This window comes from Protopterus annectens, chromosome 14.part0 (genome assembly GCF_019279795.1).
Source record: "Protopterus annectens isolate FY-2018-M chromosome 14.part0, PAN1.0, whole genome shotgun sequence".
Lineage (NCBI taxonomy): Eukaryota > Metazoa > Chordata > Ceratodontiformes > Protopteridae > Protopterus > Protopterus annectens.
The window spans coordinates 1003811863-1003827531 of NC_056748.1; the positions used below are offsets into that span (position 1 = coordinate 1003811863).

The 15669-nt window shown below is 33.3% G+C and overlaps 1 protein-coding gene across 1 annotated transcript in view; it reads right to left on the minus strand.

Annotated features, from left to right (window-relative positions):
* Positions 1 to 15669, minus strand: part of STK32C (serine/threonine kinase 32C) — a 916526-nt gene that overhangs the window by 15688 nt on the left and 885169 nt on the right. The window contains exon 10 of the mRNA XM_044056813.1: positions 15089 to 15156. Within this exon, the coding sequence (XP_043912748.1) occupies positions 15089 to 15156 (68 nt within the window). The remainder of the gene's footprint in view (positions 1 to 15088; positions 15157 to 15669) is intronic.

Consider the following 15669-nt stretch of genomic DNA (forward strand, 5'->3'; position numbering starts at 1 on the left):
AATATCTAGGTAGTGAGGCTTGATTACTAGGTTTAGTAAAATATTAGTTTATGTGCTATGTTATATTGAATTGTTTATATATATAAAATTTATTTATAATTTAATGTAGTATGTATAATTTAAGCTGAATTCGAACTGGCAATGTTTAGGTGTCTGTTCTTTTTTGATTAGGATTTATCTAATATATATATATATATATATATATATATATTATCTTTTTCTATACATTTTTTTCCAATTTTTTATCTTTAATTTGATGCTTTGTGACAAGTTTTTATTTGTAGTGCAGTTTATTGGTAGTGGATATCTTTTACAATGGATTTTTATAATAGCAATTTATCATTACCGTTTATAAACTGTCCTTTTTATACACATTCAATACCAATGTTGTACACGTTTAACTAACCTAGTTTTTTATTGGTTAATTGGTTAATTAATTAATGAGTTAAATGATGAATGATTTTATTTATGTATTTAAGTATTGTAGGATGTCATGGTTTTGTACTTTGTCTGATGAAGGCTGTGTATTATTGCAGCCGAAAGCGCTTACTTCAATAAACAGTCCGTGCCGTTTTTACCAGTTTGTTTCCGCCTGGTAGTATCTCTATTTTACAGTTTAGTTGTTGGTTTTTCTTTGTTTTTTGTTCAACATGATATAGACAACAGTTAGAGGTGTCAACATTTAATGTCACAAATACAACAATATGCTTTATACAAAATTAATTTAGTAATATTTCTTATGTAACATTTATTTTAGAAATAAAAGATTTGCTAAAAATCCTCAACAATTTAACATAGTTTCTGTAATATATACCTTCCTGTGGATTACTGTTCTCACTGGACATCTGTTCGTATACTTTTATAATTTAAGGACAGATAAAAATAAATAATTTTCCTGCATTTGCTAATAAAAAATTATACTGAAACACAATCAACTGTCATTTCATGTAAAATGAATCATTATTACATACTTGTTGAAACATACATACCAGACAGCCAATTAGTTTACTCTAGCTGTTTCAAATTAAAATCAATACAAAGGCTACATGAATATTAATGTGCTCAGCCAAGGGGCACGCATCACAAGACAATTATTCTCTTATAGTAAAAGTATAATAAGAGCTATGAATAAAAGCCAAAACATTGGTTATGTCTTCATTGTGTTTGTAATGTATAGACAGCTAACAGTTGCTGTTAGCTGACATCTCCATGGCTGCAAAAAAATAATGTATGTAATGATCACAGTAGTATGTCTCAGTGTCCAGATGTCATTCTCCGCACATCTCTACTTCATTCAAAGTAATTGTAAAATAAAGAGGAAAAATGAATAGATCATTGCCATTGTCAGTAGTTTTACATTTAAGCAATAAATGTATAGATGGAGTTCACAATTAATAACTGTAGTTGCCTTTGAAACATACTTTAGAAAGAAAGAAAAAAAGTGATTATATGATTAATCCATATAGCAATAACCCATGCCTGGGTGTGGGTAATGCTGGATTTACCCATGGTTGGTGTGGTTTGGTCACGAGGGTGAAGCCCGAGTGGTCAAACAAAGCCAACTGTGGGTAAATCCAGCATTACCCACACCCAGAAGTTGGTTATTGCTATTATACAATGCCATTATTTAAGAAAAAAAATAATTACTTTTCTTAAATAATGGCATTGTATAATGCCTCCTTGCTGCCCTTCCACAGCTGTCTGGTATTCTGCAGCAGTTCTGATGTCCTGCACATGCGTATGCCTATGTAGTACATCAGAGCTGTGGGCAAAAGCAACGGAGAAAGCAAGATCTCCGTTGCTTTTTACAAACTGTTTTGCTATGTTAAATGGGTTTAACATAGCGAGACAGCTTTAAAAAAGCAACAGAGAATCTCCGTTGCTTATTTTAATGCTGTTTCGCTATGTCAAACCCATTTAACATAGCGAGACAGTTTTGAAAAAGCAACACTGAAAGCAAGATTTCTGTTGCCTTTTACAAACTGTTTTGCTATGTTAAATGGGTTTAACATAGCGAGACAGCTTTAAAAAAGCAACAAAGAATCTCTGTTGCTTATTTTAAAGCTGTCTCGCTATGTTAAACCCATTTAACATAGCGAGACAGTTTTGAAAAAAGCAACGGAGAAAGCAAGATCTCCGTTGCTTTTTACAAACTGTCTCGCTCTGTTAAATGGGTTTAACATAGCGGGACAACTTTAAAAAAAGCAACAGAGACTCTTCATTGCTTTTTTTAAAGTTGTCTCGCTATGTTAAACTCATTTAACACAGCGAGACAGTGTTGCTGTAAGAGTTATAGTAATGGAAAAAGTCCGGGCGACCGGACCTTTTTCCATTACTATAACTCAGATTTACAACGTGCATGCTGACCAATCACCATGCACGTTTTTGAATATTAATGGGGGGTCGTTGTATAATGGCTAAGAACCCATGGCAAAAATAACTGTTTTATTCCTAACAAGTTATTTTGTTGAATACATAAGCTGGGTGCTGAATTAGCCTGAGTAAATTAAAATGAGACAGTAGTTAAGATTAATATGTTTTCTTGATCATGGGATGAGTCAATTACATATGTTGAAGATGAATAGACATACAGCTGGGATTATATAAAGGTCGTACATAGTCCTCCTTGGTAAGTGCTTGTATGAGAAGCATTAAAAATTGTTTATATTTGTTTGGGTACTGTGTAGATATATCTGGATGAAAAGGATACTACCTGAATGCCATACACAGTCAGGTAATGGTTATATCTTATTAAAAAGGATACCTGCTTATATAACCAAATTAAAGGATTTTAAAGAATTCTTCAGTAAAGAAATTCAGACTTTTATTGAAATTAACTATACAGAAGATACATCAGAGATTTATTTATGGGATGCCCTAAAATTATATTTATATGGTAAAGTTATAAACTAGTATGCTCTAAGGAAAAAAAAAACAATGGGACAAGGATGTGATAACTTTACAAGAAAAAAATGATAAGCTAAAACTAGATAGACAAAAATGAAATAACCTGACAAAAGAAATTAATTTACAAAGTAAATATCTAGAAACCCTAAATCATAAAACTATGATACAAATCCAAAATCCATGCATACATTAGCTTCTAGAAAAAAATGCTTATTAAATCTAATCTAATTGAAGAACTATATTCTTCTAATGGTAAGGGGATGGCTACTAATATAGAAGACATGTTAAGAGTATTTAGAACTCACTTTAATAAAATTAATCAATATAATCCAACAATGGATTCACAAGAAGTAATTAAAACGTTCATTAGAAACCATACTAAAAACAAATTATCTGAAAATCAGATGGAATCAATTCATAGGTCTATATTGAGGTCTCATTTTAAAAATCAAATTAAGAAACTAAGACCTAATAAAGCTCCTGGTAAGGATGGCATGTCAAAATTGTATAAACTTGCCTAAAGAAGCTTTATATATCTTGCTCAAAGTTTTTTCAATAGTTAAAGTTCTAACAAAGGTCCACCATCATGAAAATGCATGCTTATTTCTCCAATCTTAAAAGTTGATAAAGACCCAGCAGATTGTTCTTCTTATATTCTAATTTCTCTATGAAATATTGATTACAAAATATTTATGGCTATTCATGCTAGCATAATTCAACACATTTCTTCCTTTTCTGATTAATAATTACCAAACTGGATTTATAAAAAAAATAGAAATTTTTATGATAACATTAAATGAATATTAACTGTATTTGATTATGCTAATAGCACAAAAGGTAACAACATCAATAAATTTAAACATTAATAGTGCTTTTGATTCAGTTAATTGGAAATACATTTTATTAGTTTCAAAGGAATGTAACTTTTCAAATATTTTTTACAATTCATTAATCTTCTTTATGAAAATGCCTTGGCTTATATAAAAATTGGTTCATACATTTCAGAATCAATTCTGATTTCTAAGGGAACTAAGCAGGGATGCCTGTTGTCACTGTTACTCTTTACTTTAATTATGGAACCATCTGCAAATTATATAAGATTAAATTTAGATATCAAAGGCATACAAATATTAATTTAAATTCCAAAATACAATTTTTGCTGATGATATCCTTTTGATTTTTAATGATAATAACTGTTCTGCTGATGATATCCTTTTGACTTTGAATAATAATAACCGTTCTCTCGTTGCTATTTGCAATGCAAAATGATTTTTTAGAAGAAATCTGGACTTAATTTTAATGAAAACAATACAAAAAAATTTACCTACACATTCTAATATTTATGATATGAAAAAAAGATATTCTAAATATATTGTAGAAGGCAAAACAAATAACTATTTAGGGGATAACTTTAACAGATAATATTAAAACTATAACAAGTGCTAATTATAATAATAATTTAATCATTAAAAAAATCTTATTAATAAATGGAATACTTTTTTTTCACTATGGATGAGAGACTTTATGATTATTGTAACACAACATTTATACATAATACAGTCTCTCTCTCTCTTCATCTCCCTAAATATATAAAAGAGTTTAGTTCCTTAATTCAGAGTTTACGTTGGTATACAAATATATATGATCTCTGAATCATCACATAAGAGATTGGTCTTTGGGCAGCATTGGTATACCAGATATAGAATGATATCCTTTATCATGAATAATCAAAGCAATCTCTCTCTCTGGTCAAATAATAATTATAGTGCTAAATGGAAAGAGATGCAAGAGAGAATTTGGTTAAAATCCAATCATCTGACAAATTTACACAATCATATTATACTAAACAATAATTTTCTTTGGTTATAAAAATATTATTTTTAGACAGCATAAGCCAGTTAATCAATTCTTCTTATATTTCCATGATAATGACCATCTAAAGAAATTTTATTTACAGGAACCCGTAATGCAAAGCATGTTTTTTTCTGTTTCCTATATTGTATACTCAAAACAATATTTGCGCATTTAATTTATCTAAAATAATTACAATTAAGGAGAAAACCTTGTTATATTGATCCCAGCTAATGGATACAGAAAAAACTGCAAACTATAGAGTATATAAGAAAAAATTTGATTTATGTAAGAAATGTGGTTAGATATTCAACACTGTAGACAATCAGTAGAATATAAAATTAATCTAATGCAACCAACAGTAAGAAATTTTGTTCCTAAACCCATTGATCTCTTAATTATTTTGATGCATCAGAATATACTAGAGAAAGGACTTTTTTCCAAAATATATGAAGTGGTTAAAAGTTCATAGGTTCATAGGTTCACAGGTTGGTACTAAGCTATCAGCCCTAGGGCCTATACAAGCCTAGCCAAACAATTCCCCAGATATTTCTTCCCACAATATTTACTTTCCTGGACTCCTGTCTAGCAGGGCGACTGACGTGATCCCCAGGGTGAATTTCCTATCTCCCATCCAATCGTCAAGGTTCCTTTTGAAGAGGGCAAAGGAGGCATTTGAAAAGGGCCAAGGAGGAGGAGTACAACAAAATATTACAACAAAAGCTATTGGGATTATTATAAACTCATAAATAGTAACTATCCAAGTAAAAGTGATACAAAAGTAATGCTATTACCTTAGAAAAACTACTTCCTCATTAAAAAGGAGATTATACTCTTGGAAATTCTTACACAGAACTTTCAATACTCCACATAGATTTGAATTAATGTATAAAAAAGTAGGATGTTGGAGATGCAAGTTGAATATTAAAGCTGATTCGCAACATATGTTTTTTGATTGTAGGTTCTTAAACCATTCTGGGATAATAATTTTTTACAGGCTTTATTCAATGATCAATTTACTTTAAATCAATAATTTTATGTAACACACCAATATTTGCCTGTGTCAAAAAATAAACTACTCACTTTATGGAGTATCTTAGCAATAACAAGAAAAGTAATCACCAAGAATTTGAAAAATGAAATAATTCCAGCCTTGAAAGAATTTATAGACATTGCAACCAATGTTTGTCATTCTGAACTTCAATCACCATTTATTACAACACTTGGATGAAATTTAAAGAACTGATAAACAGTCACTAATACTCAAGTAATAAATGCTAATTATTGAATATTCAGAATTTCTGCTGTATAGTAGGCACCTCTGTAAATAGTTGTTTTTTGTATTTAGGTATTCTTTCTCATTAGTTTGTTTAATTACCTAATTTCTATATACATCTTAAATGTAATAATTTATCTAGTTGTTAAAACTTTAATAAAATATTCTGGTTGTTAAAACTTTAATAAAATATTTGAGAAAAAAATGTTTAATTCTTTGAAGAAAGTCTGTGTATATGGACTGGACCACAACACCCCTTTTTGACCATGGCTGTAGTTACAAAAGAAAAAAAATGGTAGAAAGGCTTCCATACATTTGAGGTACAGAAACATTCACTTATTTTACAGCAATGAAAACAAATATCATCTTAACAAAACAAGATAAACACAATAAATAACAAGTAACAATATAGACACCAGAAGTTGTTTCGGCTTGTTGTTGTGTTAAAGTTCTTACACATGGCAATGTGTTATGTTTTCATTGCTCTTGTGTTTTCATACTTTGTCTGTGAGAGACATTCACTGTACTGTAGTACTATGCAACGTGGACAAGAATTTTCCATTCTTTTATTCTGCATGGGAAGGAAGGAGATTGTCAATCAGATATGAAAAATTGGGGAAATATGAAATTGGGAAATGTATGAGATGATTTGGTGCATGGTTAAACTAAAAGGAAACATGCGAAGTAATGTAGACAGCATGTGATAACAAGATATTCTGCAGTGCAAAGCATGGGTAAGTTGCAAAGCATGGGTAAGTGGAAGGGAAATTAATTTACAATTCAGGGTTGGAGTTCTATGGAGATCAGAAAAAGCCCAGTCAATGAACTTGACGCCTGCTGTTTAAATGTGTGCTTGCTCAATATAATTATTTTTACACATACAGAAGCCCTTCCTTCTTTGTGGTACACTCATAATATGCAAAATCATTCTTGCCTGACCATCTCAAGTTAGTGAGAAGCTGTGTTTCATTCCAAGTTTTTATGCATGGCATTATAAATCTTGGCAATGAGAGCTGTCTAAGTAGCTAAAAAAAATGATTTTAGATGAGAAAATTTTGCTTTATTATTTTAAATTGTTATGATTACATTTTCCAGAAGCAAAACAAAGATAAACTGCAAAAGAGAACTTCATACATCTGAGAAAAATTAAACTATTTTCTTTAATGTTCATGAGTCTGTCACAATGATGCAGTACTCAAGAGTAAGAAATACACAGAAATTATATGATGCAGATATGCATTGAAGAATATACTTCTAAACATTTCTAGCCTGATATAATTTTGCAATGGCTTTGATAACAAGAAAATTAATCAAGAAATGATAGAGTAAGGCTTTTTTTAATACATGCTAGAACAAATTTATGATTTATAGGAACTAATAGTAGGATTAAATAGTAGGTCTCAAGATGTGCTATCACAAAATGTAGAATATCAAATATGCAAAAACATGACTGTCAAGCAAAATGAAGGTAAGGCCACACAAATTTATTAAACTCATCTGCGGGCACTGCACAGAAACTGGCTTTACAAGCATCAGTTAACGAGATTAAAGTACAGTTAATGCAGCATCATATCAGTGGGAAAGCAAGAAGGAAATCATTATTTGAACAAGAAATGACCATGGATAATCTAATACATTTTGGTAGATCTACAGCTGTATTACAAATCTAGGGAATGAAATAAAGCTAGAAACAAAACGTGGGAAAAATACAAAGAGCAACATGAGATGAAATAAGCATGAACAAGAGAAGAACTATGTGGATGCAACATTGAGCAAACACAGTTACAGTGCACAGTGTGGATTATTGTGATGATAAAAAAACATGTAAAGGGCTTGGATCCACGGCATAGAAAGTTAAAGCCTTGACTGTATCTCAGGTGACTGTGGTTTCATTGGAGTCCTCAGCACTGTAGTAGATAGGCAGAGGTGAAGTGGGGGTGGAGTGAGGGGTGTGGCCTGTTTGCATTTCCCAGTGGTAGGGCAGGGCTGCATGCACTTGTAGACAGAGTTATACAATCTGTTTTGGGGAGACTAGGCAGACCACCACTTATGCCATGAGAGATGAGCAGGACTAATGGGAATATATATCCCTTGCAGAAGTGAGGGGACATCCTCAACAAGTAGTGTATTGAACTCTCTACACACAGTTGCATACACACACACACATGCACACACCGGGTGCATGTGAATTTAGAGATAGGGCAAAAACCTGAAAAAACACTTTAATCACACATAATGGCTATTTGGATCATGACCCCATTCCTCAGCTTTCACACAGTAAAGACAATGAATGAGTTGATGGACAAATAAAAGGTCTGATGGTTGGCAGGCAGTTGAGGCAAAATGGTTGCAATAGAAATGCAAATATGGGACAGTATACATTTGAATAACTGTGTATGAAATGCAAAAAGTACAAGCATTTTGTAATGCACATAACAAAAAATAATTCAATAAACTCTCAGTTAACCGGCACCCAGGGGGATTGGTAGATGCCGTATAACTGTAGTTTCTGGTTGCTTGAAAGTTATTATAAAAAATGGGCCTGACTAATACTGTACCCTACACTATTTATCTTATTTTATTTGTTCTCAGATTGGGGAGAGAGGGAATTTATTCCTATCTTCCTTTTTAAAACTCTAAAACTCTAAAAACATAAGGTATGTTTCTGCAAGGGGGGGCAGAAAGTGCAACACATGAAAATTGTAATGTATTTCTTCAATATTTTTTGCCAGTTACTTGAGAGTCCCAGTTACTTGAGTTCCGGTTAACTGAGAGGATACTGTACATAGATTACAAAAAACAGACAGAGAAATCCAATGAGCCAAAATTGGCCAGCATATATAAATATGTCATATGGCAAAAACAAAAGAAATAGTCAAGATAAAGATATGGGAAAAGACAAATCCTCACATTCAATAAAAATAAAGTCTCAGAATTTAGGCAATCAAATTAATGATACAAAAGTAAGACAGACAAATGTGTCTATGAAAGTAATGTCAGGGGTAGACTTTGACAGTGTGTGCCCACAGCTGGAATGAAATAAATAACCCTTAGAATCTATGCATGTTGAAACATGCACAATGAAATAAAATGATGCCCTGCAGCCATAGTAAAAGTAAGTAAAGAAGGACTAAAAGTTTTTCAATGTTTTAGAAGCAAAAGGAACAAATTTGTTATGCTATTTCACAGCTCAAGCATTAGCCATGCTACAGATATTAAATAGTTTAGATGAGTGACAAAAACTTAACATGCTACCAAATTAACACAAAAGTGTTTTATTGTACTGGAAAGTATAGCTTCCTATTATTAAAAAAATCCTCTTGCAAGGGTTGGGGATTGCCATTCTACTAATTTTAATTTGGAAGCAAAATAAATACTTAGTAAGCTTCAAATCCACAGATGCTAGTCATGACTCCTAGAAAAATCAGAAATAAAGGAAAACTACCAATGAAAAATTAATTTGTCATTGTCTTCTTATAATATAAGACAATGGCTGGACCTGTAGTTAACAGATGTATTCTGCTATTTTGCACACAAAAACATCCATTTTTCTTTTCTGTCCTTTTATCTACAAATGCATGGGTCTATATATTAAGTGAAATAACTTTCAGTTTGATGCTTGAGAATATCTCAGGATACCTTTGAGTTATTCTCACATAGAAAAATATCAGTTTTGATACAGCAATAAACTACTTCTTGAACTGCAGTTCCATCTTCCCTCCTACAAAAGCCTTTTGCAACTCTCAGCTCTTAAGCAAAGAGGTGTGTTTAAATCACCTCTGTACTGAGCATAATACAGGAATGACTATTTAAGGCTAGTAGAAGAGTCAGCTGCATTTCAAAGTGGTTAAGAGATTGGAGCTGCATCTGGATTTCTGCAAGCTAAATAAGTATAGACAAGACCAATAAAAGTATGAAGACTTTGTGAGCAAGAGCACGACAGGACAGTAAGAGGTCAGGGACTGCCATACCATAGAAAATGTGGTTTGACAGCTTTCATGCTCCTGTCCTGTTCACTGTGCAAACACTAAATTTTTTAGAGCAAATCCTGATGCCACAGTTACAAAAGATGCATTTTACTTCTCGAGGAATTGTATTATAAGATAAAACATGCATCCATTTTTAATAATTCATTTTATGAATATTATGAGTCACAAAAGAAGTAATTAAGTTCAATGCCTTTCAGTAGAGATGGAACTATAAAGGGTGCTACTGGGAGTAGGTATACCCTTACATATGAACTTGATTAGGGGCATGTCAACATGATGGGGAGAAGGGAATTTCAACATTCATCAATGCCAAGGATGTACTATTAGGTATAACTATATTTTCAATAAAAAGTCAACAAAGATGTTAGATATAAGAAAGATGTGTAAAATGTAGATTTTTATAAATAATGATGCGGTTTTGTATATTAAAAGGCAACTCTCTCTCTCACTCTTTCTCAAACAGACACACACACACACACACACACACACACACACACACACACACACACACACACACGCACACACACACACACATACACGCACACGCACACACACACACACACACACACACACACACACACACACACACACACACACACACACACACACACACACACACTTACTCATGCACATTATTTCTTATCAAAAGCTACATTTCCTTATTTGGAATGGAACTGTATGTAATATAATCAGTTCTGTTTGCCAAGATTACAGTGCTTTTCACTTTGTTTATATTATGAGTTTAATGGACTTTAATCCAGCTTGGATGCAGTAAAGGATCTTTTAAGGGTCAGCAATCATAACAGAATTCACTTTGATTTTCCAGAGTCATTGGAATCAAACTTGCATATTTTACTTGTGTGTAACTTAAATTTGCTGAATTATTATAGAACACCCATGGTAGTTTGAGAGCAGTGACCTCCAATCAGAGGGAGGAGTAAGAACATTTAGCTGTAGTTAGTGTTTTTCTGTTGCCATCTGTCTCCTTAAAACATTTTATTTTAATATTCCTCTACTAGAATATACCTAACTATATCTTTATTCAGTTTTGTTTAAACTCCATTGACTTATGTTTTTAGATAGCTTATCCTTATTATTCAATTCCAAAAGCTTGTGGCTGGTGTCTTATTATTACATAAGTGTTTGGCATATTATTGGCAAACCATTAATTATTGGCATCTGTCTTTTGACTGCTAGCTACTTAGCTATTGTTACTAAATGATTACAGTACAGTTGACTCATTTTAAAAGTGGCTAGTAATTCTGTACATGTTGTGTTAGATTGGTCTAGCTGAAGGTAGCATTAATGTAAAGAAAGGAAGGGTGCTCTGGCACTTTAAAGGTATCATAAGCCCAAATGGGAAGCAGTGAATGTGCATGTGCATGTATGTGTGCGTGTGCATATGTGTGTGTGTGTGTGTGTGTGTGTGTGTGTGTGTGTGTGTGTGTGTGTGTGTGTGTGTGTGTGTGTGTACAAGGCATTGGGGTGACAGCATGATGGGTGAAATACTGGGATTCCAGTAATATTCCTTTACTTTGTATTTGTAAACGTATTTGAATTTGGCAACTGTCAGAACCTGAGGCAGTACCATGTATTTTTCATATGTTCTTAAGACCATTTAAGCCTGGCATATTACTTGGTTTTCAGTTAAGCAGACACAATAGCTTTTACACTTCATATATAATTTGGTGCCAAGAGTGTGAAAGTTACCATCAATACCATGGCATATTAATTTTAGATCAGTGGTACAGATAAGGAGACCGTAACATCTGACCCTCACAAGGATGCTTTATATCCAAACAGCCATCAGGGAGATGACATGAATGGAAGATACATTTTTCTAACATGAGACAACAGAGGAAGAGGACTTGCTATTTGTTTGATGTTTTTTTTTCAAATTATTGTCAAGGACATAATGCACAAGAATAGTAATCATTAGTTACATAGTTACCTCTGATTTCTTCATGCCCAACAATGCAGTTTTCCAGGAACTTGCTAAATTTTCTTTTATTCTTCTAAACCAGTCTTCATTTTCTGTCAGAACAGTGTGTTTTCTGTTCATATTCTTCTTTTAGGGTTAGCATGAACCTGGATTTTATCAAGGAATAGTTACTGATAGGCTATAAAGGCAACAGCTGTCAAGGCAAAGGGCTGAGTTTTAAAGGACTGTGGTGAGGCCATTGGGAATGACATTCAAATGGTCTCAGGAAAACTCTGGAAAACTACGTAATGAATTGAGGAGGGGTATGCTATTTCGTAGGTACTTCTTGGCAAAGACAGTGAAATACTCAGCTGGTAACCATGACAGGAGCAACATGGAACACTGCGAGATGCTCCTGAACACAGTGACATGCTGTTTTTGAAGAAGGATTGCCTGAAGCAACTGATGGGATTTGGTCAGTTTCTGAAGATGAGATTAATATGATCATTAAAGGCCTAATGTATACCTCTCAACATCATAACAAGACATCTGGTTAAAGTCAAAAATAATGGGAGGGGGTCAGCAAAGGCTTAAAATAGAGACCCTTTTTAATATTATTCTTGTAAACTCAGTTTTTAGAAAAAACAGAATTTGTGTTGGCATGCATTTTCTAAAGGATATGAAGTCTGAAACTCAAGTGTATCTCATTGTTTAGTACAAATTTTATGAAGAACAGATAAAAAATATAAGTCAAAAATCTGGACAATCTGTTTAAATCTGGACAGTTGAGAGGTGTGACTAGATGAGATCAGGCTGGTAATGCTCAGAACACTGTATTTTGTTGGGGTGTCATTGTTTATGCACATCTTCAGTTCGCTGGCTCTCTGGAAATGTCCCTACAATGAATCTCATGAGGTGGTTCTTGTTCTGAAAGAGCCATTCAAAAGGGATTGTGATACTTAAAAAGGGTTCATAGTCCTTAGACTCTGTGGAAGGCATCTGCATCTATCATGGTGCTGGAAATGAGACTTGTTCAGTTACTGGAGCTCTGTTTAGGAGGAGTAATGTTGATTCCATCCTTGACATGGAACGCCAGATCAACTATTAGTCATTGCATACATACTAAGGTGTCTCTGAAGTTTGTCACTATTGTCTACATCTGTTTTGTGGACCTGGAGATGACATATGATATAACAAAATGTCTTTTGAAAAGGGTTGCTCAATGGTATTTAGTATTTAATATTTAATGGTATTTGGAAAGAGGAAGAGAGAGAGAGAGAGAGAGAGAGGGATGTAGCACTGTTTCTGAAATAACACAGACTATTCAATGTGAAAGTAAGAACTCACTAAGAGTATGTTTTGCATTCTCTCCTGTTCATGGTTTTCACAGCAAGGGTTGCAAGGGACAACCCAAGTCTGAAGATGATGTACTCTTGGAACATCAAGGTTGCATCCTGTTTGCTTATGCTGTTGTCCTCTTGACCCTAAATGAATATGGTCACCAGTACACACTGGATTAATGCTGACTGTGATGTGCTTGTGATAAAAGTCAGCAGCTTAGTTTCAGAGGTCAAGGTTTTCTCCCTAAAAAGAGAGGATGGCTCTCTGCAGTTGAGGGAGACAGCTACCTATGTGAAGAAGTAATCTGAGGTCTTGGTCATGAGTGAAGGTAGTAATGAGTCTGTTGATTGACCAAGAGATGGACATAATTGTGACATCACTGTAGGTGTAATAATAGACTGTGATTGTGAAAGGCAAACAGACATTTGAATAGCTGTCACTATGCTGATCAGTGTATGCTGCCAAAGTCACCTATGGCCACAAGCTTTGGGTACTGAAGAATAGGTAAGATCATAGATTTAGGTGGCAGGAATGATGTTCCATTACTGGGGATCTGTGCTCCTTCTCTATAACAGAGTGAGGGACTCAAAATTCACTTGTTCTCGGTGTTATGAAATTATTTAGTTACACTCTTATGAGGTAGACCAGGTATAGCTCAATGGTATAGGGGCTCAAGTGCAGATACAAGAGACTCTAAAAATGATAGTGCTCTCATTTTGTCTGGAAATTTCTGGTCAATGTATATGGTAATCTAGGGTTGTTGCTCAGATATGGAAGTCTGGAATGCAGATGGATAGGTGAGTCAGTGGATGAAAATATTTTTTTCCATATTAATACTTTATTTGATATTTAAAGTTTTCTTATGTTGTTATATTGCCACAAAAGTATTTTCCTGGATGAGGGAACAATTGCTCAAAGCATCCATCATTGCATTACACTTCACTAAACAAAACACAACTTTCCAAGGCCTTATAAAGTAAAATCACACAATATCAAGTAAACAGCTAATAGTAAATGTGATATGTACATGTATGAGAAATGTAAACACATCTTATTAAGAACAGCAGCATAGTTGCTTATTGGAGAGATGTCCACTTCAGATGACCTGGGTTCAGTTTTGGCTTCTGTTCATTGTCTATGTATAGTTTGCATGATCTTTCCATGTCAGTGTGCTTGTTTTTTCTGGTTGCTACAGTACTCTCTCTCTCTCTCTCTCCTTCTACAAATAAGCCACTTGACCTCCTATATTAACTTGTGTATATAGTTATACATTGTATTCAGGCTTAACCTTGCAGATTAGATCATGGCTGAAAATGGTCTATAGATCAGTCCACTTGCCCAAATAACAAATGCTAAAATCAAATAATAAAAAACACACAATAAAAAGCATATTATAAAAATCTGTAAAACAAATGTTCCCATGCAATAGGAAATGCAAATATTATATGGAAAGCAACTCCACTAATAGATATAATCATTTCATTGATCACTATGACACAGACAAATGACATTGGTGAACCACTCCATGAACACTATCAAAACAAAATCAAATTTCTAATAATTTTATCATGACCGTCTATCATAACTTCTTACATTATCGGCACAGCTCCATCCACTTACATGCCATCAAAAATTGTGAACCAAATATCCATCTCTATGAGTAAAACTAATTTTGTGAATTATGCTTTATATAGTAAATTACTGAAGACTTTTTAATAAACTGCTCTCTGTCTCACTGCTCCAGTTCTGGAGAGAGCCTTGCATGATATGTTAACAATAAATAAGATTTAAATTACTGCTTACTTTTCTCTGTTGAAAACCATGAATTCCTGCTGTACCACTTCCAGGCATTCCTGGAGGTAATCATTCTCCTGTAAAAGAATATGCATATGTGGTTATATATTCAGTCCTCATACATAGCTAACTATTATTATTTATTAAATCATTCATATTGTACACCTGCATATGTTTTTCCATCTGTTGAAAAGGTAAGCATATTATGCGACAAGTTGGGATTTATATCCTAATGGCAGGTTATCTATTTTGCTTGGCATAACAATCGTAAAGGGAATTCTTTCTGACATGAAAAAAAAGCTCTTACATGAATGAGACAGAATGTAACATTATGATATAATGATAATAAAACTGCACATTAACTGTGACAATGGGAAGTCTCCATAATACATTTCATGTTAGCAAATATTTTCAGTTTACGTCATATGAAGAAAAATTACAGTATGATCTGTCAGGTCCAACTCAATTAATGGAGTGTCTCAATGAAAAGTTTTTAATTAAAAATGTATCTGCATCCACCACTAAAATAGGCCCCATGAAGGGAGTTCTGTACATGGTACCCTCATAAACAGTAAAACATCTTCTGATTC